Source organism: Manis pentadactyla, chromosome 6 (genome assembly GCF_030020395.1).
Source record: "Manis pentadactyla isolate mManPen7 chromosome 6, mManPen7.hap1, whole genome shotgun sequence".
NCBI lineage: Eukaryota > Metazoa > Chordata > Mammalia > Pholidota > Manidae > Manis > Manis pentadactyla.
The window spans coordinates 48,218,759-48,243,570 of NC_080024.1; the positions used below are offsets into that span (position 1 = coordinate 48,218,759).

At 37.9% G+C, this 24,812-nt stretch overlaps 1 protein-coding gene across 2 annotated transcripts in view; it reads left to right on the top strand.

The window, feature by feature from the left end:
• Nucleotides 1–24,812, top strand: part of SATB2 (SATB homeobox 2) — a 178,786-nt gene that overhangs the window by 107,902 nt on the left and 46,072 nt on the right. For both annotated transcript variants that reach the window (XM_036900513.2, XM_036900512.2), the window contains 2 exons: nucleotides 17,541–17,753; nucleotides 21,942–22,097. In XM_036900513.2, coding sequence (XP_036756408.1) covers nucleotides 17,541–17,753; nucleotides 21,942–22,097 — 369 coding nt within the window. The remainder of the gene's footprint in view (nucleotides 1–17,540; nucleotides 17,754–21,941; nucleotides 22,098–24,812) is intronic.

Here is a 24,812-nt window from a genome sequence, read left to right on the forward strand (position 1 = left end):
GAATGTTACCAGGGACTTGGGGCTTTCTATGTGCTCCTCTTCTCCATCTACTTTTCCCCTGCTGTAACTATGATCTGGAGTTATCATTCCCTTGTTTTTTTAAAAACTAGTTCTAAAACTATGCATGCCTTGAATGATCTTTTATTTACCTTGTTTTTGAACTGTCATAATTTCTACAGTTTTTACTCATTTTTAATGTTTTGGGGGAATTATACGCCAATATATTAAATGAAAAGATAAGCAGTTTATGTATGTATGTCTTATTTTATGGAAGAGTGTTGATAAGACATTCTTTTTCACCGGTGGTTCTTGAACATGAGTGTGCATCAAAATTTTATCAGTCTGAAAGGCTGTTCAAACAGATTGCCTGGGTTTGTCCCAGAGGTTCTGACGCCATAAGTCTAGGGTGGGCCCTAGAAATCTGTGTTCCTCACACAGGTCCCAGATGCTGCTGCTCTTCTGGGGGCCATATTTTGAGAACCAATTATTGAGCCCTTGTATGAGTAACAAAAAAGTATAAGTGCAAAGCTCAAGGAGCTAACAGCCTAGTAGTGGAAAAAATATACACAGATAACTAGAGTAACATGTGAAGGGAGGTGAATGGTGTATGAGAGTGTAAGCAAAGGTTGTAGTGGGTGTTCATGAGGAGTTGGGGGTAAGGAATACTTACAGTAGAATGAATATTGTAAGTCTTCAAGAGGACAGTGGGTTTAAGTTTAGCCACCCTACCAAATGCAAGGCAGGTTGCTAAGCTCTGTGCAGGTGCAAAGATGAAAAAGATCAGGGCCAGAACATATGTAAACAGGTGACATGAGTATTAGGTTGCTGGGGAGTTAGACCTTGAAGGATTAAAAAAATGAACATGCAAAGATGGAAAAGCAGGGTATTTTAGGCTAAAGGAATTCATGAGAAAACTGTTAAGTCAGAAAAACACAGGAATAGTTGGTAGTTGATAGAAAAGGGAGACAGTGAAATTTAAAGGGGGGAAACAGATCAACAAAGATCTTAGGGCCATGCCAAGAACTCTGAACTATTTAATAGGCACTGGAAACTATTGAAAGTTTTATGTTGGAAAATGCTATGATACAATAATCAGAATTGGATCTTAGGAAGGTGCCTCTCCCACCCCCATGATAGCAAGAAGGCTGCCTTAAGTGTGAAATGTGTGCAAATTTTGAACTAGGCTGGTGGCAATGGAGTGAAGGGTTCAGAGTAAGGAAGCATTGTGAAAGTGTAGTTGACAAAAACTAGCAGTTCCACCTGAACGGGTAAAGAGGGAAGTAGTAAAGATAATGCCAAAGTTACAGTCTGTTGACAGGATAAATCTATAATTATTTAGAGAATCAAGGAGGACTTTGAGAGAAATGATCAGAGTAGGGTTAAAGTGATTATTTTGGATTGGGTTATTTTGACTTTGAAGTGCTGGCAGGTTGAGTGAAGATGTCATCGAAAATTTGTGCTTGGTTCTAAGAAGAGTTGTCAGGGACAGAGAAAGAGATCAGAAATTTATTTACAGAGCCTGGGATTTAAAGGATCAGGGGAAGGAGTGGGCGAAGCTTATCACCACAACTCCTTCCAGGAATAGAGACAAGGAATACCCAGAGAGAGAGGGGCAGGTGGAGCAGGGAGGTAGCGGTGATAGTATAGAACATGTGAACAGAGTTCCAGGAGGAGACTTGGCCATTTGTGGAAAGCTAAACTGTCTGAGAAGGAGAAGCTTGAAACCAGGCCATAAAATTTGGTGAATGGTTGGGGGAGGTCTTTGGCAAATTTAACATGTAATCTCATTAGAGTTGTGAAGGCAGCCAGAATTTAGGAGTTAAGGAGTGATTAACTGTTAAAGATACAGAAGCAGGGGCTGCAAATTACTCTTTTCAAAATTTGATGTTGAAAGGGAGACCAGAAGTGGGTTGATAGTTTGAGTGTGAAAGGGACTCCATTTGAGAGAGAGGAATTTGTGAGGCGGTATGGGGCCTCAGCTGAAGTTAAACAGCATGAAGTAGAGATGGAACCAACCACTGTGGTTTGGTAGCAGCCCTCAGCAATGCTGGAACTGCAGGAGTAGGAGCAGGGAAGAAACACAGTGGGATTGTTTGAGGTTTGGTGCTGACAGATTAGGTATGGCAGGAAACCAAGATGGGTGAAATCTCTTGCTCCCTTGACTCTTAGCTAATTTATACATTCTATTATTGACAGAGTCTGTTTACATCATTTGAAAATGAGTTCAGAGGTTCACAGAGGTCTGCCTGTGTTCCAAACATCACTCTACCACTTTTCTCTTGTGACTCCAAGTACACAAGCAGTATTTCTGTGTCTACAGTTATCTGGGCTGAGGTTATGAAAAGCTCCGGTCCTTTTGAGCAAGTCTGTGGCATATTATCGCCAAGTACAAAGTGGAAGGATGCGTCTTTCAGCCTATTTCAGTTCTGTGTGTGTGTGTTCTTTCATCTATCATTCATGTGCATGAATAGGCATTTCATGGCTAGCCAACATTTTATTGCCTGGTTATATATACAGCTCCTTTGGCTAAGGATAAAATTGAAAGCATTGTTGTATTACTTTGGATTTTAGCATCAAATACAGTATACATTTTGTCCAAATAGCATGAAGCACATGAGAGAAGACTCACAATGAGGCTAGACAAAGGACAGACCACGTTGGTGTGAGGGAATGCTCTAGACTCCTGGAGATCTGTCTTCTCCCACATAATCTTTTCTGTCTATTTTTATGGATTAATGACTTTTCTTTGGCATTGCCATCTTTCAAGTGCCAAATTATAAAAAGTCTAATTGAAGCATGGAACATATTTTATTATTTTCCTCCTGCCATTAAATTTGTAAGATGGCTACACCCAGAAAGAAACATTCACTTTCAATCAACATGAGCTTGAGTTCATGGGCCAGCCTTGAGGATATCAAATGGAAACTGCATAGGAATGTATGAGTATTTCCTTTTAAAATTCTGCTTTTAATTTGGGAAAGCTTTTCATCCCTCTGGGATCGTAACCTGTTGTATATAAAGCCCAACCTAATCAAGGTAGATGGTATTGACAGAATGACATAGTTTGAACTTAAGCCGGAGGTCAGCAGGCACATTGTTTTTGCTGTATATACTGTAGTCACTAACAGCAAGGTTGGACAGCTGGATTTCACCAGCCACATTGTTAAGTGAAAAATACGGTGTACTATGCCCCATGAAACTAACCATGGATTTTCCCAATGTTAGGCTTTTTTTGAGTGGAATCACACATTTATGGGTGATAGAATAATTTGCCAGCTATAATAAACAAATACAAATGAACTTTATAGATAATAACATAAATGAATTGTTAATCTTTGGATAGAAAAGAATCTCAACTTTTTCTTTTCTCAGAGCAAACAGAATCAGAACTGTTTATTTTAGATGGACACCTAAGGCTGATATCAGTTTTGTACTCTTGTTTCTTTACTGATATGTAGCATTTCCTCAGTCTGTTGAATATTTTCTACAAATAGTTCAGGATTTCTATTATTCATTTATTATCAAATTCAGTAAAAAGCAGCTTTATTTATCACCCTGCAGAGTTTGTGTTCCTGAATTTGTGCTTGATTGGACCAAAACCACAAATTTAGAATTCCTATGTGAGTGTGTGTGTGTGTGTGTGTGTGTGTGTAGAACAAAAGCATATGCACAACATTCATAAATTAAGCTTAAATTTAAAAAGAATGAATCTAGTTTTTCATGTTTAAGACTTACAGATGAAAAACTCAAATTTGTAATAAATAACATTTGAAAATGCCAGTTTTCCCAAAAAAACTATTAATTACTTTGTATATCTAATCTATTGCCACTGTACAAATATCATTTGGTGATGTAAAAATAATGTAATTAAGGGAATAAAGCTCCAAGAGCTTGCTTTTAATACACTTTTATTTTAAATCAACATGTCTCTTAGAAACATAAAATACGTTTGTTTGGTAAAATGATGTCCTGCCCATACTTCATGACAAGTTCCTGACTTCTGCTGGAGTTAGAGTTAGACAACTTTTGAAGAACATGATTTTATGTATTTATTTTTCTTAACCTTCTCCATTGTTTTGTTAATACAAACATACACTGCCTAATTAAGAAATAAAATTAAATCATATGTTCTGGGCAAGGGAAATAGCACATTTAAGATCATGGAATGCCAGGATATCAAATCTTCAGCATGGACATGAGATTAATGTAGTTCCAGATGCAAGGTACACCGGGGTGTCACATTCTGTGTGTGCCATCAGGATGTAGAGACCAATTTTGAATACACAAGTCATATTTCATTATGACCTTTATTTAAAATGTATTCTGAGCATCATCAAATTCTGTTTTTACTATCTTTTGAAAGAAAAGTTAGCCCTACTTTTCATATCTCTGAAGACTTTAATGATAAATGGAACCCAGTGAGAAAAACAAAGGTAAATGTGATGATTTCTGACCTGGTCATTAATATTCAGGCAATCCTATGATAGATTTCTAATCATTTCTATTACCTGTGGTCACAAAGTGATGTGGTATGGTCAGTAGACATGGAGAGCTGAGGCAGGTAATATGCATGCTCCGTTTTCAGTGTTCCACTTCTCCATCCCCCTGCCCACACCCTGCCCCCATTCTTTTACTACCAAAAGCAGTGTCTGTGGGTTGGCTGTTCATTCAAAGGACTCTCCCAGGCTCCTGGATTTTGCTTTTCTCACACTGGCAGAAAGCCAGAAATGCTCAACCAGTGTATTAAAAGTGCAGGAGGATCGAAGTCCAGCTCCTTGCCACCGGAACTAGGCACAGCTCTCAAGTGTAATTTCCGTTCCAGAGCTCTCTGTAGGAACAGGATGAGGCTGGGACTTTGCTTGGGTTTTTTCTCTTCCTTGTCCTTCTCCCACTCCCTCACCAGTTTCCCTCAAATGCACTTCCTTAATAAATCACTAGCTCAGGAATCTGTATCTCAGGATGTGCTTTTTATCCCAGATTATAGATCAATGCCATTGCTAGCCTAATTGACCTTTGCTATGTCATGGGGTAGTAGTTTTGAGTAAAACATGTCTTCAGTTTTATGCCTGCTACCTTCACAAATCTAAAGCAAAATGTCATTATGAGAATAGTACAGAAGTTTTTACTATACCATTTTCTTTTTAAAATTTCACAGTGCTCACAAATCATAAGCAAGATGTTAGGGAAGTGGCATGGAATTATATAGAATTTTTTACTGTATTGCTTTCTCTTGAAAATATTAACACTGTTGTTAATTTAATCTGAGTTCTCTGAATTCAATGGACTGATACTGATATTGGCCAGATTTACGTATGAGAACTGAATGTGGGGAAGTTGGGAGAGAAAGAGAGAGAGAATGAGACAAAAACAGACATTGGATTTGAGGCCCAATGAGATATTTGAAACTTGACTTAAATGAAAACCATCCTTACTCAGTGTGAGTGGTGAATTAGGTGATTTATGTGAGCTCAGGGTAGCTTTGCTCTTTGGCCCTGCCCTCTCTCCAGTGCTCTGTCAGTGAAGCAAATGGTGTCCATAGGAATAATAATTTTGAGAGTAGGATTAGTGTTCTGTCAGGTTTCTGCTTCCCTCCCTCACTCTCTCACTTCCATCCCTCCTTCCCTCCCTCCTTCCCTCCCTTCTTCCTTCCTCCTTTCCTTTTTTTGCGTATTTGTTTTCCCTTGCTTATATTCTGAATTTATTTTAATGTTGGCATACTTTCACCTATTAGCCCTGTGGACATGAAATAAGTTGCTTGGCTATTTACTGTGTTTACATCTTTGCATTTTGACAGTTTGGTCATGAATCCTAACCTTAAGTGTTCTGTTGCACCTTGTCACATTATGGGCTTAAAAAAATTAATCAGAGGCTTATGATAGTATGAAAAGGTTTATGACAATATTTTAAAAGACTTCATATTACCAGGGAGTGGTTGTGGGATGTCCACTGACCTATAATGAGCATGTTTTTATAAAGTATGTATGGTGAATCTTCCTTAATAGATAAACTATTCTCTAATTTATTTAAAAATCCAATGACCTACCTATTTATATGTTTGGAAGTCCCCCATTTACTAACATTTTCTCCTCCGAGACCTTCCATCTGAGCAGTCTGTTAAATGAAGTAGAGGAAGCTTTGATACAAACTAGGCTAAATCCCCTGGCACAGATGTCCTGCCACATGTGAATGGGAGCATTGGAATGCCAGAAAAGGGAAAAGTAGGTGTGATCCTTGTCCTCTGTGCCACTGTCCCCTCACCCTGATGATGGAGTTCAAGAAACTGAATTCAGCCTTACGCAGGACTGGCAATAAGAAGTTCATATCATTTGGAAGTGAGACTTTTGCCACATTCATTATTTTTATAGTACTATTTTTCTTTTTCCTCTAGTAGATTATTCCATAACTCAGAAAGTTCAGGTTCATTTTGTCTCAGGTAGCTTTCCCAAGCCAATTCATAGAAACATGTTTTCAGTAGAAACACAGGTGTGTTTTGTAAAATGTGGTATTCTTCTGTAACAGTAGGCCTCTAATTTGGTATCTTGCTCCTTCTTCAGTTCAAAGAAAAATCACCAAGTTACACAGTTCACCGCAGCCTTTTGTCGAAGGTTGTGCTTGAGAAAGCTGTTCATCTAGGTCTTAATCTGAAGGAGAGGAGGATTATAAAAATCCTTGGGGAACTCATTTGGTTGACCTGTCCTTATATGACTACTTTTATTTTTTATGAGACTTTGCAAAAAATCTGCTGTTTACTCATCAAAGCCACATCATTTGAAGAAACTTAAGGCCAGGGTCATAAATACAATTTTATGAAGTGATTCAGCAACTGGAGAATGTTTTCAGCAGATTGGAAAATTAGATTGAATGATATATCAGGAAAGTTGGCAGTAAGGTCAAAGGCTAGAAATGTAAATGTCTGTGTGAAATGACATGATTTTGTTTTTATGCTTTATTGGCACTGTGTTTATAGTATATATATATGCACATCCATGTGACTAAGGTTAAAAATGTCTAAGGTATTGCTAAACATTCTATTTTGAAGTGGCACAGTTAGAAAGCGATGTGTAGCAACAAAATGAGAATTTTAGCAACCAAAATATTTGGAAGCCTGCACTTCTGTGCATCACCAGCCAGTCTTTTGGGGAAGAAACTTTTCTTAAGTCTTGTGTTTCATTTATACATGTAGTTAGCCAAAGATAGGCATGGTTTAATTACACATACAGCTTATATTTATAGAAAACTCGACCTCCAAGATATTAAGAATTCTGTCTCAGCTAACCTCTGGTCTCAGTCATCATTATTTCTCATTTCTCAGTATCCAATAGAGATACAGGCACTCAGGAAGTCATACAGGAATAGAACACAATGCTAAATCCAGAGGTCCTGACTCCATGGTCCAGTGAGCTGGTTATAAAATGACAAGGAAACCTGTGAGAAAAAGGAAGTCCACCCACTGAAAGAGGGGCTGTAAATATGAAATGCTGCACATCAGGCATGAACATGTTATTGGCTTTTGAAGCAAATAATATACCCTCTTTTGATTTCAACATTAAATTAATAAAGTAGGAAAAGATGGCTCTGCTTGCTTCATAAAATAGGCAATTTTTCATTTCAGAATCACTGGCTTGAATTCATAGATTTAAAGATTATAATAATATTAATATCTCCCAGGATAGCCGTGTCTCAAGGTTATTAGATGGCTTAAGGATGGCCCTCTAGACAGTGGTCTTTGGTTCCTCTTGCACATACAAAGACTATTATTAATTAGTGCCTTTTAGGCAATTTCAGCCAAAAAGTGTGGGGGAGATGCTGGCTCTGTTTGTGCTCCTTGTAAAGAGAAGGTTTGTGCTTTGGGTAAAAGTAACCATCAAACAGATACAACCTCTCTCCATTCCTAAATATACCTGAAAAAGAAGGTTTAATGTAAAAGAATTATATGAAGAACTCTTTTTTTCCCCCTCCTTCACAAAACTGGTACCAAAGAATCAGAGGAAACAAACATTAACAGCACACTGTTCTATTCCTTTCATCCCTGACCAGTGTGCAAAGTCCTTAAATATAAGTTAGAAGTAATTGTAGAAAGTTCAGGTTTCTCCATTTTTAGTAAAAAAGACTGTCTTTTGGTGACAGTTTTATAAGCTTTTGTCACTGTATTCTAGCAAGGAGTGATTTCACACTCATCTCATACAGACAAACGTCTCTGTCATCAGTAAGGACTTCCTTTTACCTCTAGTCAGTATGTCTCATTAGAGACCTGTCTTATTAAACTAGTCTCCCAAATCTTGGGTGATGTTTACAATTAAAGAAGAATTTTTATAGAAGAAATACAAGGAAACACTAGCTTTAGGTCCTATTATTTATATACTTTTGCCATTGCTTGCTTAAAGTAATAAAAGAAAATATGCAAGAGGTGTTCCTTTCATGGCCAGAGATTGAAACGATGACCGTTTGGCCTGTGGCTAAGTGCCTGTTTGTTCAGATAAAGTGAATTACATTTAAAGGCCAGAAATGTTGTGAGAAATACAGAACTGAATCAATCCAAAGTCAGTTGGAGATCACAAAGTCGTTTAAATTCTATCTACATTTTTTGTACCTAAAATGATCACTGTAAACGACAGTATTTACTTTCAAACGTCTCTGATTGTAACAACTGGTAAGAAATACTTTTTCCATCATGAGCTGGATACACACACACTCATACATGTGCACATAGGTATGTATAACTGTCTTAAACTCTATCTCATTTCCACCTATATCTTTATGTATCTGTGTATTTCTAAGGCAAAGCCTCCATGGGGGAAAAAAAAATCCATCATGAAACAATACTTGTACCATGTATGAGGCCCTCCAGTAATTTCTAGTCTATTTGATTGCATTTCATTATTTAAAAAGTGCTAAATTAACAGGATTATCCACTAATAATTATCACCCATGTTTAAAGACAGATGCAGACCAAGGCTTATTTTAAATGAGTACAAAGCAACTTGGGGAACAAAAATTGTTCTACTTTTCTGAAATATTAAATGAGTATAATCTTTAGTGCTATCCTGAATGTCAATATGGACATTTCACTTTACATAATTTATAAAATTTTTCTTTGCATTCTCCTCTACCCCAAATAATTAATTACCTACTTCCTAAAATTTATCTTTATATTTTCTGCTTTCTGTATGGGAGACATTTAGCAAACTGTAAATGAAAGGCTTTAATATTGATGTTAGTTCTGTATTTTTTTATCCTTTCACTTAAGAAATATTTAGTAAGCATTCACAGGCTGTGTTAGGCATTATAATGATGGCTAACACTTAATGAACCCTTAACATGTACCAGGTATAGTTATCTGCTCTCTAGGGAACCCTATGAGGAAAGTGCAATTATTATCTCAATTTTACAGGTGAGGAAACTGCGATAGGGAGATTGATTAATCCTCCATTTGGAGCCCAATTCTGAACCCGGCAATTCTGACTTCTGAACTCATAGTCATAACCACTTCATCTCAATCACTTCTTCTATCATAGAGCAGAGGATGAAGGATGCAATCCCTCCTTCAGGGGAGTGCAAGGAGTAAACAGACTTTATCCCACTGTGGTATAATAAGTACTGTCAAGTGTCACATGTATTATGTGAGAACAGATGCTTTTGACCCTGGAGGTGATTGACGTTAATGCAGAAATATTTCAGTGGGAAAAAATAATGTTTTATAACTGTTTGCAGGCCGAATCAATTTGTATGTTAATAGACTGCTTTACTTCTTGTATATGAATGCATTTGATACATTTGAGATATAAATATTCAATAATGTATGTTTTTGGTTTGTTTTGTTTTGCATTTGGAAAGGACTATTTTTGCCAATGTTTTGACAAAGTAGCCAAAGCTAGTAAATTTTTTGGGCAGTTTGCCAACAGTTGTTTCACAGAATACTCATGGAAACTAGGAATAACCAGGGCCCAGAACTTTGTGAATGCAATAGTTATGGTGCCAGGTATTTAAGGTGTTAGTAGAAACCACATATGTGCCCAGAGCTGAGAACACCACTGGTAAAGTGTTTCCAAAGGGAACCTGTTCAGTTCTCTATTTGCTTTTGCCTTTTGGTGCTAATGTGTTTAGAAAATTTGGATGTAAATTGCACATAGCCCCCCATTCTAGTACTTAAGACTTTCTAAAGATAAGGAGAGAAGGGATAAGGAGGAAAATGAGATTGGATTGTTTAATTGCATCTATCATTGCATAGATTAGATAGGTAAAACATAGTCAAGTTGCCAGGAATCTGTTCTTGGCTAAGTTTCTCTATTGTACATGCTCAAGTATGGCTTGGATAAGGCAACTGCAGTTAAGAGAGTGTAGACTGCTTTAATTTCAAGAATGTTCCATTGTACCCCCACTCACTTTGGTTTGCATACTTACTGTATTCTTATACGTCAGGTGGTACACCCAAAATTTTATTACATATACCTAGAAAGAAAGCTGTCTGTGAGAAGGTTTCACTTATTAATTGCAGATTGGAGGACATGGAATATTTGTTCTGAAGTGGAGTTTGCATGGCCCCACACTTCATTTTCCATTATGGTATAGTTTTTTGATACGGTTTTGTTTGGAAAGATCTTGAGAATAATATGAGTCAGGCTTTTAATATGTGGTCTGTCAGAGCCTGCTGCTGGCTGTTCAGCAAAGACCACTTTTCAGAAAAATGGAAAATATGCATTTGGTGCCTTTTTAGAGCCCCTTCCTTTATATCCTATTACTGGTGCCTTCTTAGGCATTCCTGTATATTCCCAACTAGTCACTAACCCAAAATGTAGATTCTGCTCCAAAGCGTTTACTATATGTTAGGAGGCAGAGGTTCTAAAGTAGCACAATGTGAAAGATGATAAATATCACGAACACAAGATAGGATACAACCATCTCATTCAGAGGAGTGATAAACTATTGCCAACTACAATGTGTATACATATGCAATATATACAGTCTTTTAGTGCATTTCAGAATACATCTCTACAGCAACAACATTTGCCTGCAAATGGTACTTTTGTATTTGCAGAATGTATTTAATTCCCCTTAGTTGCTCAATTCTTATCCACCCCCATCCTACAAAAATGCTACATGCATAGGCTGTCTTTCCTAATAAAGAAACATTGTAACAAAAGAGAGGTTTTATTAAACTAATGTAATAACGACATTTTCTTTAAGGATTTAACACATCATTTTTAATAATAAAAATCAAATTGTCATTGTTGTGCCCTGTATACCTTTTATTCAAATCAGACTAAGTACTCTGGCTTCTTGGCTGAACAGTGCTCTGGGGGGTGAAGAGCGGGGAGAGTAATTTTTAGCATTACACAAATGAATTTCAGCACTCAGTTTCATAGTGGGGTTGTAGATTATGAATATGGGACCCAGGGAAACATGTTTATATTTGTGAGCAGAGGGGAAAATGCCTCTCAGGAGCATCTAGAAGGAAATGAGATTGGAGGTTAGGAGAGGGCTGAATTCTGTTAAGTCTGCTTTCATATGGTAGGATGTCAATACTTTATACAGCCATGTGGCCAATATTACAACTTCAACTAAGTGTGCATTAACCACTGACAAGTAGGAGTTCACTTTGTCCGATTAGACTAGGAATTGGGTGTTACCTGGTTTTCTTAAGAGGTTACCAGGTTTTGACTGTCATGTCAGCTGGAACCAGACATTTCAAAATTGTGTGAAAATTAAGCACTGTATGAAAAATGAGCATGTGAAAGGGTCGTGACACATGAAGAGTATCATTGGAGGGAACTTGTTTTTGGCTTTTCGTCTTTTTGTTTGTTTGCTTTTATTTCAAGGGAAGTATGTGATAGACTGCTCATGCTTAGGGTCAGGATGAAGGGTTGGCCCATGTGTGATAAGGCCCCTTCCATCTCTGACCTTCTCTAATTTTAATCTGTAAATTGGGGGTGTATGTGCCTTTTAACTTCACTGACTAGTTATGACATCATTTGTTTAAAGCAATATACAATGATGAACTAAAATATATTTTCAGACTCACTATTACATAGTATGTTAAAACTCATTCCATCCTTAAAGAGGTATAACTTGATTTCCGAAGAGGACCATCATAAAGAAACTTATATGCTTTGTTCATACATCCAACAATGAATAATTAAAATATGTTATGAGGGGATAAGGCATATTTTCTCTAAAGTACCCAGTCTACTTGTTTCTAAAGTAGTGTCAGGCATATGGTTTTACTTTCAGCATAGCAGTCAGCAGTACAGATAAGCTATCTTTGGAATTTATCTGATATTCTGAAATCCACCTTTGTTCAGATTGGAACCCAACACTTTCAAACTATTTGCTTATATGGCAAATGAGTATTTTGGGGGGTTGAATTATAATAAATATGTGAACATTACAAGTTACCCTGTATACCTCCCACTTCAACTACCACAAACAGAAATAAAATTTACAGAAATGAAAACAGTCTCTGGCTAGTTTGAGGCTTTTTCCAAAGAGAAGCATTGGGGTTTGGCTGGGCCAGTTTCCTCAGTACACACCTGCTGTACATCACTTTAAAAAATAAATTATGCCTCATTAAATTACAATTAAATGGAATCATGATCATTTGTTTTTCTGGAAGGAAAATGTTTTGCATATTGAAAGCCTAATTTGTTGCAGGTGACACAAAGGCTGAACAGATTATCTAATATCACTTCATTTTGAGGGTAATATTTGCTGGTTAGTTAGTATATACTCCAGTAGTTCAGAATTATATTAATATGGACTGTATTATTTTCGCTTCAGAGTGTCTTCTACCACTTGATCAGTTTTTGTACTCCTTTTTTTTTGGACGCTTTAAGGAGACAGAAACTTCTCTTGGAATTCTGTACTAGTCATGCTCTTTCTTTCTCAAATGTTCTAATACTGTCCAATTCCCCATTCATCCTCCCCCTTCTCCTGGTCTCGCCATTACCTCTACATCCACGTACGATGTGTATTTCAAATCCCAGCCCAGATATGTCTCACCTCTTTTAAAATGTTTTCCCAGAGTCCTGAAGCTGGCAACATTTTCACCCTCTTTTGAACTGAGATGGCACTAGTTCTATCTGAAATTTGAGACACTTGTCGTCTTTTACATTGTGATTCCATGAACCATCATACAGTAAACTCCTTGGGAGCAGAAACTCTGTCTTACTAATCTTTTCATTCCATCTTAAGCTCCATACCAAGTTGAAAATAAGAAATGAATTAATGGACCAATCTGTCATTCTTTGGTAATGTGTACATTGAACTTGGGGGTTCCCTAGATAATAAGTGGGAGATATAACCTAATCATAAAGAATTATCAAAGGTTTGAGAGCTGTAAGAATGGATTTCTGTTAAAATCTGGTCAGTGTGACCTTCCCTGTTGCTGTCAGCCCTGGGCGGCCTGACGAAGTCTGAGGGACTCAGGCTCAGCATTCCTAAAGCCCGGGCCAGGCTTGCATTCTCTTGCTGCTCTCCTAAAGGATAAGGAAAGGCCCAGCGAAGGGAGTTTCTCCCCTGTCCTAGACAAGGCCTTAAGAACTCATGCAGAAATTTGAAGTCAATATTATAGAGCCAGTCCTGGTAATGTTTACCAAACTTGGAGTATTGGCATGTATTGTGCACACTAACAATTAGGGGCAAACTATGTAAATTGTTGAGGAAATATGGAAACTATATAATGTAAATAAGAGACCTCACTGACAGAAATTGGAGGTTCAGAAACTGTAAGGTCATTTACTTTGCTACAGATAAATATAATTTAAAATACTAGAATAATATGTACATCAATTTTTCATTTTAAAAATTATCCCCAATTTTTTTTGTGTGTGTGTGGAAGGAGTTTATATTAGCAACCAAGCTAGATGCTATTATTTTATCTCTTGTTTTATGCTTTGAATTATTTGCGTTTATTGAATATTCTGCCAACCTTATATATTGTTTGCTGATGCTAGATATAATATGAAGCCTATAAAATCCTCCATTAAAAGTCGAGGGAGCAAGCAAGTTGGAGGTTATTTTTGCCTGACTCCTTTCTTTAGCGACTTGTAACCCAAGAGCTATTGTGGAAGGTGTCTTTCTACCCTGCGGAGATGTTCCTGCTACTCCTTTTCAGTCAACACATTTCCTGGTCTTAACATACCCTCAACTAACACCGTGGAGGGTATTGCTATTATCTCTCCCTAGAGAAGGCTCTGTTGCCTCTGATGAGGAAAATACTTAATGACCACTTTACTCAGTACTTGCAATATATTTTGATATGATTACTGATAGGAGAGTTTAATAAGCAATATCCTGGTTAATTTATTAACTTCCCTCAGTTTTCACATTCTCAATATTCATGACCTTTCTACTCATAAAAGTACTTCTTTTTGCGGGGGCCTAGGTGCCATTCCACATTCTCTACATCTCAGGCTTGCTTAATGGGAATGTCCAAATGACACCTCCTGCCTGGCTGGTTGATAATTAAAATGCCAGACAGCATAGTGGCAAGGGCTTTAGAAATATTTATGTGAGATAAATTATTAATTTATGTTCTAGTCAAGGCAGTTTCAACATGATAAACATTTACTTGCCTTGATAATTAGATGGGGTGATTTGTGGTGTATGTATGTTATGCCATAGAATTTCTTCGGATTTTTTTCCCCGTGATGACTTTCAATGAACTGAATAAACTTGCTTTACATTGCTAATCCTGCAGAATTTGGACTGTAATTTTTACAATCCCAGTTTAAATCCCTGTTAAGAGCACATAAATAACCAAAATGAACAAGGATGGACAAAACAACTGAAAATCTTATTTGTGCCCACTACTTAGCCACTTGTTATTGAAAATCTCTGAGCTCGAAAGAATCTGCTTTGGGACCATGGCTGCACAGATGAGACTTTAAGTAAATAATTTAGAACAGTGTTCTCATTCTCTGGGGCAATACATGGAGGTGGTGCTCGCCACCTTGTTGGTTTGAGACTTTTATCTTCAATTAGGCAAATGAAACAGAGGCAACAGTATATTCCACCAGTCCTTTAAAATACAAATATTGTGTTTCACTCACTTCAGAAATGATGCCGATGCGCAGTCATTTACAAAGATGCTTTGTCTTGATTTTTCTTAGAGATGAATTTGGTTTCCTATAAGGTTGTCCAACATGTGAAAAATGCAGAAGAAGGAACTCCACAATTTCAATGTAGGAAAAAATGCAAACCCAGTCAAACAAGAAACAAAAACATTCTATACTTCAGAGTGATTTTTAAAAAATTAATTAGGAATTAACAAACATATGATTTCTAACCTGGCCCAGTAGAACAATAATTTTTTGTTAATTCACTGTTTTGTGTACAATCTTTGCTATAATAATGTACTTTACAACTTAATAAAAATAATTTCATGGAAGAAGAATAATTTTACAGACTTTGCTTTTGAGATCCCTTAAGTATAGTCACAATAACTAGCATAAAGAATATATCCATGTAGAGGCTAAATGCCTTCAAATTTGGTAGTCTTGAGATGTATTAAAATGCTTAAGTTATTTATGAGAGAAAAAAAGACAGGAGGAGGAGGAGAAAGAGAAGACCAATTCATCATTTATGTTCAGAGTTCATTAAAGAAAGCTCAGAAAATATTAATCTTCATGTCTTATTGGTATGGGAAATTGGTATTGATTTTAAATCTACATCCCTCTTCTGTTATTAATTTGGAGATTTTTATCTCAGAAACAAATCTATTATTAGTATTTCAAGTTGCTTAGTGCAAGTGGTGTGCAGGATAATTTCAGGCAGAACTGACTTTTAATTTCAAAAAAAGAATGAGTACTTGGATGGTATAGCATTTTCTGGAAGACAAGTATCTCACTTGTTGCTTTTAAAAGCATGGTAAAAAATCTGGGTTTTCTTAGAATCATTTTACCACTAGGGTATTTTTACATACACACCCTACTTTGTCCTTTCCTTGGGCATGCACATACACTGACGCACACCTGTTAACATTTCTTCTAGCTTCATTGTATGGTATATTTTATCCTCATTTGTAAAGACTTCTCTAATCAAAGTAACATTGTACCCAAGTTGCAGAACTGTCAGGTGGCATACTGCTTGTAGGTTCCTCTTAACCAGATGGTCTTACGTGATGTTTTGAGTGGTGATTACCTCCTTGGAGGGCTGATAACTGAGTGGTTCACTAAGTGACATTTGCTTTACTATATTATTTAAATGCGTTAGTTTTTAAAATTGCCTACCTTGTCCTGAAGATTTCTGGCCAACCAGAGTTGGTATATTCCTCTTGCATCTAGTGCCTTTTATATTTAAACCATATATTACAAATTGGATAGCATTTCCTTTGCATTAATATTCCCCTCAGTGGAAATGTCTTTGGCATCTACTTTTCATTTTTGGGTTTCTCCATCTGTTCTAAGATACTGAGGTTACCATCTCTGCTCTTCCTGGGGGATAACTGTAGGCCCTAATCTCATACTGCCCGGAGAAGGGATGTTAGTTAAGAATGTAAAGTGATGCCCTGTGTGGTAGTCTAACAAGTGTGCAGAATGGAAATGGTTCTGCATTTACCCGAAGTAGTTCAGTGTTCCAACTGAGGTCTCTGGCCCTTTTCTTGAGTCCATACAATTTTTCTCTAGACATGTCAACATTTTCCTTTTCATTGTGAATTCTCTGACACCAGCGCACATGAAAGCACTAATTTCCTGTTTAAAGCTTTATTTGGATAAGTCACACATTTAGAAAGGATCTGAGCCTATCATGACATGTCTCAGTGTATGCTCCAGCCTCTCACTGGATGTGACTGTATTTCCATTGCTTTAATGGTGGGATTAGCACTTCCCTCATGAAGGCATCTTGTAGAAAGGTTTGGGTGCCCTCTGGTTCATATGCAAGGGCACCAACTATGTGTGGACTGAGAAGCTATCAGAGGGTTAACACTATTTCCTTTAATATAACTATTTCCTTTGTGTGTGTGTGTGTGTGTGTGTATATGTGTCTCTCTCCTTTTTTTTTTTTTTTTTCTTTTTTCCCTTAAGAAACATCTATATTGAAAACAGTGGCCGGTCACACAGAAATTCAGCCAAACTTTTTTTTTAATGTCGATGTAAATCTCCCATGCTGTTTAAATGTCGGAACTAAATTTACCAAACTTGGCAGATTTGTAAAGCTGAGCAGGACTGCCAAGTGTTCCCAGTTTCAAGCAGAGAGAGTTCTAACAGTTCCTGAAATACTTGCAGGAGGCACCTGGTGGTAATTGCAGTTTCACAATTCTTCCCCAGCGCCTACCTTGCTAGCTGGCACCTTTATACCCCAATGATAATCACAGCGATGATAAAGTGTCAGAATAGAACGTCCAAAATAAGGCACAGCCCCCGGAAAGCAAGCACATTCCTACCAAATCTTCCTGCTAGAGAACCCTCAGGAATTGGATGGAGGTTCCTGACATCACAGCCAACTGGTTACACCACACAAATACAGGGGGAGAGGGGTGGGCGACGGGAACCACACGCACCTGCAGTTACGATTTGGCCTAATTGTTTTTTCCCTTTAATCAGGGATTGTTGTCTGAGATTCTGCGTAAGGAGGAAGACCCTCGGACGGCCTCTCAGTCTCTTTTAGTAAACCTGAGGGCCATGCAGAACTTCCTCAATCTGCCGGAAGTGGAGCGGGACCGCATATACCAGGACGAGAGAGAGCGCAGCATGAACCCCAACGTGAGCCTGGTCTCGTCGGCCTCCAGCAGCCCCAGCTCTTCCCGAACCCCTCAGGTGAGATGTTCACTTCACTGACTTTTTTTTAGTCTTTGCCTTGGAAACATCTTGCCTTCAGTGATACTGTATTTTCCCTTGAAAACTAAGAGATAATTCAAGGATTTCTTAATTCACTGAACATGTTGGTGGGAGGCTATTAACCAAATAATAGTGGTTATCCTTTACTATATCATATGCCCTTTTTATCCTTTTGGGAAAGTACCATTCTTCCACACATGGTGAAGTGAGAGGGCAGGAGTGGGTGGGGAGGGAGGCTCTAGGACGTCTGTGTCCAGCTGCTTGGTTGTCCAGGAAGGGGTTAGGGGATTTGTGTTGAAGCTGAGTTTGCATAGCAAGCACACTGCTTTTCCTTAAACTGTACATTTATATGGATAGGGGATAGGAGAGTTGGGGCAGGAGACAGAGCAGTCCAAGCTTTATTCAGTGTGAAAAAGACAAAATGGGGGAGAAACCTGTGTGTGGTGTAAGTGTGAATATGCAGCAGCTAGATCAGAATGACTAGGAGATCACTCTGTGATCCCTTAGAAAATGGTGGTGGAAAGGTAGGCCTGAATTATTTTCCTTCCCAGGGTGATCTCCCCACAGGACTGTGTGACTCAGCTCTCTCCCTCCCTTCTCCACGCTTTAAAAGCATTCTGTTCTCAGGTCCTCCTGCAGATGCATACATCTAGCAATGCTGTGTGCTTCAAAAGATCCTAACTGAAGGATCAAGGTTTCAAGTCAACCAAGAGTCATTTCCAATTCAGATCTGAACCCATTCATTTCTAAGCCTACTTCCAATTTCGCCTAAACTTTTACTACTCAACAGATTTACTACCCAATGGATTTATGACAAAGCCATTTCATTAACTGTTGCTAGGTTGTTGGCAAGTTCCATCTCAAAACAAATATTTAACAGGTACACGTTTATACAAATCAGGAAAACGGGTACTTTGAAACCAAAAATTTTCTTGCTTCGCTACTATAATTTTGGTTGTATGAGTTTGTTTTCTAGTAAGTTCCAAGGAACTGATTAAGCATAGAAGCAGAATTTTATTCTAGTAGAAATATTTGAACTTTTTCAAATACATCCATTTTTTCACACATATTATTAACACATTTTCCTTCTTCACTCTGCAATAGATTTTTATTTTGAAGATCATTTTTTATCATGCACTACCAAATTGTAATACTTACACTTTAGTCTTTAGTGAATTTTGAGTTTTAGTTGCTATTAAACCAAAATTGAGTCTGTTGACCACTTAGTTTGGATGAGTATAACCAAGCTTTTTTATTTGATTTTTTTAAATTTGGGGCTTACATATTGAGCTCTTGAGTTGAGTGAGTTGTTAATTTGCACTAATATTTACTTCTATTAAATTTAACAATATTTTTGCCACTTTTGAATCCCATTAAAGCATTATACGAGAGTCCAGCCACGCTTCATGGCCATTAAGTCCAGCAGCTCTTCTCAGAAAGTCGCTTCGACTTGTTAGAAAATAACACAAGCCTGCATGTTTTGTTATTCACTCCTTTGTAATATTTTTCTAACAAGATTATATCTCAGGCATCTTTTCAGAGACCTGATAGTTTTTAGAGCCAGATGAATTTACAAGTCCATACAGGGTCAGTATTTTGCTTTATCAAAACAGCAAAAAGTCCCATCTAGAAAATTTCTATGTAGAAGTGCCCCTTAGGGACAAGAATAATAGGGAAATTGATCATTTAATTTCACAGTTTTGAGATTTCTAAAAATAAATATAAAATGTTTTTCTCAAAATATTTTTGAGAATACAGTCATGGCACTGGCATTTGAACCTTCTCTAGAACTTCTTTTTCTCTTGAGAAAGAAGTTATTTAAGTTTTTAAAGACACTTCATGATTACCTACTTACTCAAACTTCTTTATAGACATATCTCAGTAGGAAAGATCCATAGTACAGTAAAATTTTCCTTGAGAAAGCAGCTGTTAGAGGAGTATCCACTGATGAACCTTTTAGTTGGAGTCCACAGTCTAGAACACTCAGGCAGTCCTACATGGGTGCAGGGAGATTGTTTTCCAGGCTGCATCAACACTTTATTATTGGTTTAAAACAAACTGAAGGAATTTCAAATTTAAAAATTAAACCTCCAGAGTCCCTTTTCATAATCCTTCCATTGGCTGTATTTCTTGATGCACTTCACAATAGCAAACCAACACTGTAAGGATAAGGGCGATCATTTATCGAGCACTGACTGTGTATCAAGCATTTTGCCTGAGTCTGATCTTCCTCATTTTGAGTTGTCATCCCCACTTTACAGATGAGGAAACTGAGCTTTGGATGGGTTAATAACTTGTGTAAGGTCACATGACTGATGGCAGAGTCGGGATTTGAACTCTGATTATTCTGATTCCAAGGCTTTAGCTCCTAACCATGTATCACAGTGCCTTGAGGGGTTTTGCTTTAGCCCCCAGGGTTCTAGAGAAGATTTGACCAGTCAGGTAAGATGAGATTGTCAGTAAGGTTAATGATGAAACCTGATTTAAGAAAGACAGAAGTGATCTACCAAAATATGAACTTAACTGGAAAAGCACTGTGGATTAACTAGAAATTTTGAGAAGAAAAGGAGTTTCTTGAAAAAAAAATGACAGAGACTTGGATTATTATGGGAAGACCCAAACTGGAACACAAGAAGATACCTGTAAAAACAGTACCCAGTAAAAAGTAGAGATTTTGGAGATAGGATAGCCATGGCTCCAAGCCTACGCTTTGGAGGTGGAAAGACTTGAGTTCAGATCCTGGTTCCGTTATTTGCTGCTGCACATTGGTCCAGCAAGTTAAGTATCCTCTTTATCTTCAGTTGTTTTCATCTGCAAAATGAAAACAATAATGTCTAAACTTAACAGATTCTTAAAAGAATTAAATGGGAAAACAAAAGTACAACACTTCCTGGCATGCCTGCCACATAAAAAGTACTGCATATGTTATACTTATTATTATTTTGCAGTAATTAGGAAATACTATGAGACAGGGAGGCCACAGGAGAAGGGTTCTTTGGAATTCTCAAATTCCAGTGACTCAGAAAAGTCACTGAATGCTCTTAGAAATCAAAGCTTTCATGGAGACTTTGGACATTTGCTCCGGCTTCAAGCCATCATTGAGAATGGCCCTGCGTGGTCCAGACTGCATGCTGTGTGTTTCCCCAACCTGCCTACTTACTGCTTGATCCAAGAGAGTAAACAGCTCAGTGCATCAACAGAGGAAAAGTAGTGATTCAGGTTTGAGATTCTAGAGTAATGGAGGCAAAAAGAAAAAAATCCAGGTTAGCCCAAATCAGGACAGCCATGCTCAGGAGCCCACGCAGCAGGGGGACTTTCCCAGGAGCCCTGCCAGTACAGGCACCCAGGCCCCTCTCGTTCCACACCAGCGAGAATGCTCCGACAGTCTTTTGGATTAAGTCGATGGCAAGCGTTTTAGGGTTATCATAATACCCAAGAAGTACAGACATCTATATTGTCCTTCATTTGTCTCTGAAGCTGATGGGATATCATTCAATTAAAATGAACACAACAGAATACATAAAACCACAATATGAGTTTAAGGAAATGAAAACGGCGCATCAAAGGCATTCTGAAGCCTAGTTTGATGAAATGAAATTTTGTTTCATTTCCACTGATTTCCTAGGTGAAATTAGGTGACTGTCTGGATAGCATAATGATGGTAATGATGGGAAAACATACATACTCGAATGACATATGTAAAGCTTTAATAAAGAGTGAGACTCAGAGGAGTGCATTAAATTGAGTAATAATTTATTATTTAGAGACCTCTACCCATTCACTCATTTTTTTTCTGGAAGAATTGGCTCTTCCTCTAAGGTGTGCCATTTTTAGAAAGAAAAAGGTAACTGTGTGTGTCCTGCATGCTTGTTTTGCAGTTAGGTGATCCCTTAGAGTTTGGTGCCCAGAGTAGCCATCCTACCTGTGAATGGTCTAGGATGCTATGAGGGAAAGAACAGGGTTGACAGGACTCTGCATGTCCTATAGGAATGCACTGCAATTATTTCCAATCACAATTAACCTGATTAGAATAATGGACAGGAAGTGTCCCTTTGTAGCTAATGCAGTTTGGCATCAGCTGACTGAAATCCTTTGATAATTTCTGCACAGATGGCTGGGCTTGAATGCAGCACTTTTTAAATTATTATTTTCATGGTCTCTTGGTAGGCCAAAACCTCGACACCGACAACAGACCTCCCCATTAAGGTGGACGGCGCCAACATCAACATCACAGCTGCCATTTATGACGAGATCCAGCAGGAGATGAAAAGGGCCAAGGTGTCTCAAGCCCTGTTTGCCAAAGTGGCTGCAAATAAAAGTCAGGTGAGTGGTTTTTAAAAGAGTAAAAGCGAGGGCTGGACTCAGACCATTTCCCGCCCCCCCCCCCCATAAAAGTACATCTGTTAGTATAATAATAATAACAATAATAATCCCCAGGGAACCTGTCATGTTCTGCCTTTTGCTTTACGGTTTGCTTTTATTCCCATTGGAGTTCAAAATAGTGTCTAAGTCAAAACCCAGATTTTTTTCTTTTAAAGAATTTCTCTTTTCAAAAAGAATTAGCCTTGAATGATTTCCCTTCTAATTTTGAACAAAATGTACCCTTTAGAATTTCTTTTTAAATTATTTATTATTTATTTATTGGCATTTGAGCAAAACTTAAATTAGCATCTTTCTGAGACCTAGTTCCAGCCAGGTCTCATCACTTCTCTATTCCCACCAGGGGAATGGCTGAGTTGTTACAATAACCACTTTTCCCCAGCCCCAGAGACACCTTGCGATGTCAGGTGTTTCTTTTATGTGTAGAATACAGTTGTTTTTCCAGGAGAAAATACATGTGGGGGAGTCCAGAGCCAGTGCTAAAATCTTTAACAGAAAAACATAGCTAGCTGCCTATCCAGTCCAGTTTTTCAGAGTGCCGGGATTGTGGAGAATGGAATGCTCCAGGGAGAAGGGTAGACAGATGCTTAGCTTTTTTATTTCTGAAAGCAGCAACAGTTGATGGGATCTACTATCTGTTTCAATTCATTTAAAGGGAAAACTGCTGCCCTTTTCTAGAATGGGTTTTGTTGAGGTGCTTACTTATTTATCCCTAGGATAAACAATCACCCAGTGCAGGGTAGAGGAAACACAAATTAGCAGAAGCATAATTTTGAGAGTCCTTTGATTGTGAGCCTGATTTCCTCTGTGGCCTTGCATGACAAATGTTTTCATCCCTATGTATGTAAGTGGTAAAATGGGCCTTCGTCTCCCTAACAGATTGTCTGTTGTGTGCTGTAAGTAAGGAAGTTACTGATTATTGTATTAAACAAAGAAGTTTTCAATGAAAATTAAGTTTGTAAAATGGTAGATAGTTAAATACTATGTTTAGACTAATTACATGGATTGGCTATTAGCCTTTTTTACCTGTAGTTGTGCAATAATAACCTGACTTAAGTTACTTTTCAAATGTTAATAAAAGGAGTAGAACATCAAGGAATTTTGAAGAGGATTTGAATACTTGTTTCCCTTTTCAATCTCAATGTAGTAATTTTTCCAGATTATTCTTACTCTTGCTCATCAGTGTAATCATTGAAATACTGGTTGCTAAGACATGATGTCCAATCTTAGTATGAAATACATGAAAAGAAAATACTATAGAGCCTTCTTAAACTGTTAAATGCATAAAATCCCATGTACCACATGGCAAAATATAATGAGAGTTGGAGCTGTTAAACGAATAAAGCTGTTAAATGCATAATGCCACTTGGCAAAACTACTGTGCATTTAATGGTTTTCCACTGTGTAATAAAGGACATATGTGGTGAATGTGCAGTGAGTATAAAAGCTACACAATTGATTTTGCAAACCTGCCCCTTAGATGTGACTTGATGTAAATATTCAAAGTTTCACTTAGTCTTTCTTTCACAAGCAGCTTTTGAGAAAAGCTGAAGCCCACAGCCTGAGAACTTGATGCAAAATGTCTGTAATCTTCCTGTTGACTTGGCACCATGACTTCTGGAAATAGTGATGCCTCCAGCCTCCCAAAATAATTCAGGTGGCTGACTGAGAGCTCTGTTTGCCAGTCGGCACACACGTGGCTCTCCAGATTTTCAGTGCCTCCTGAAGAACTCAGTAGCCCTGATTTAGTAGAATCTGGAGGAAAAGGTAGTTCTGGGAATTCAAACGCTGAAGGGTTAAACTGAGCCTAAGTAGAGATAAGGCGCTTTGCAGTTTTTTTTTTTATTGGGACAATGATCTCCCTCATTTGTGAATGGGGACCTTACTGTAAATAACTGAATTGGCAAATCAGATTTTAAGGTTTTTTAAAATGGTACTGCCAAGCAAAATAAACTCAGCTGATGATGTTTCAAAGGCAATTTAACATAAGATACTCTTTCCATTTTGTTTAAGTACCAGAATTTGCTTCATAAAAGCTCTATTTAGGGAAATCAATTACATGAGTTGGTACCTTGCTCATGTATTTGATGCGTATCCACAAGGTATGTGTGTGTGGGGGGGACTAACAGTGAGACTTTGGCCAAAGTACATAGCCTCTCCAAGCTGCAGTGGGCAGTGGCCACACCCTTGTCATTATATCATGCGGACTGAGAGAACAAAGGTTTTCTCTCCTGCATGCCCTCTCCCCACCTCTATTATGTTTCTTTGGTGGGACCAGATGTTCTTGGAATGACTGAGGAGTCAGATGAGTAGAAGGGCTCTGCATTCTCTTGGAGGTGAAATTAAGAGGCCATTTAAATAGCAACTCTTGCAAATTGGAGTAAGCTTGGAACCTTGAAGGCCCAGTTCAGATATGCACAGTGGCCCCTTCCCTTCCATTTAAAATTTCTTTTAAAATAGAAATGAACAACTCATTGGTGTGAATTGCTGTCACCAGCTCTTAAGAATGATGCCTAACACTGAGTGTTATTAGGCAAGTTTTGACCGAGGAGTAGGAAAAAGAAAGGACAATTTTAGAGAGATTAAGGGTGATGGGCAAAGATGGTTCTTAAGAGCTGTGTTTAGGGACACAGTGGGAGTGGCGGGGGGTGGGTTTAG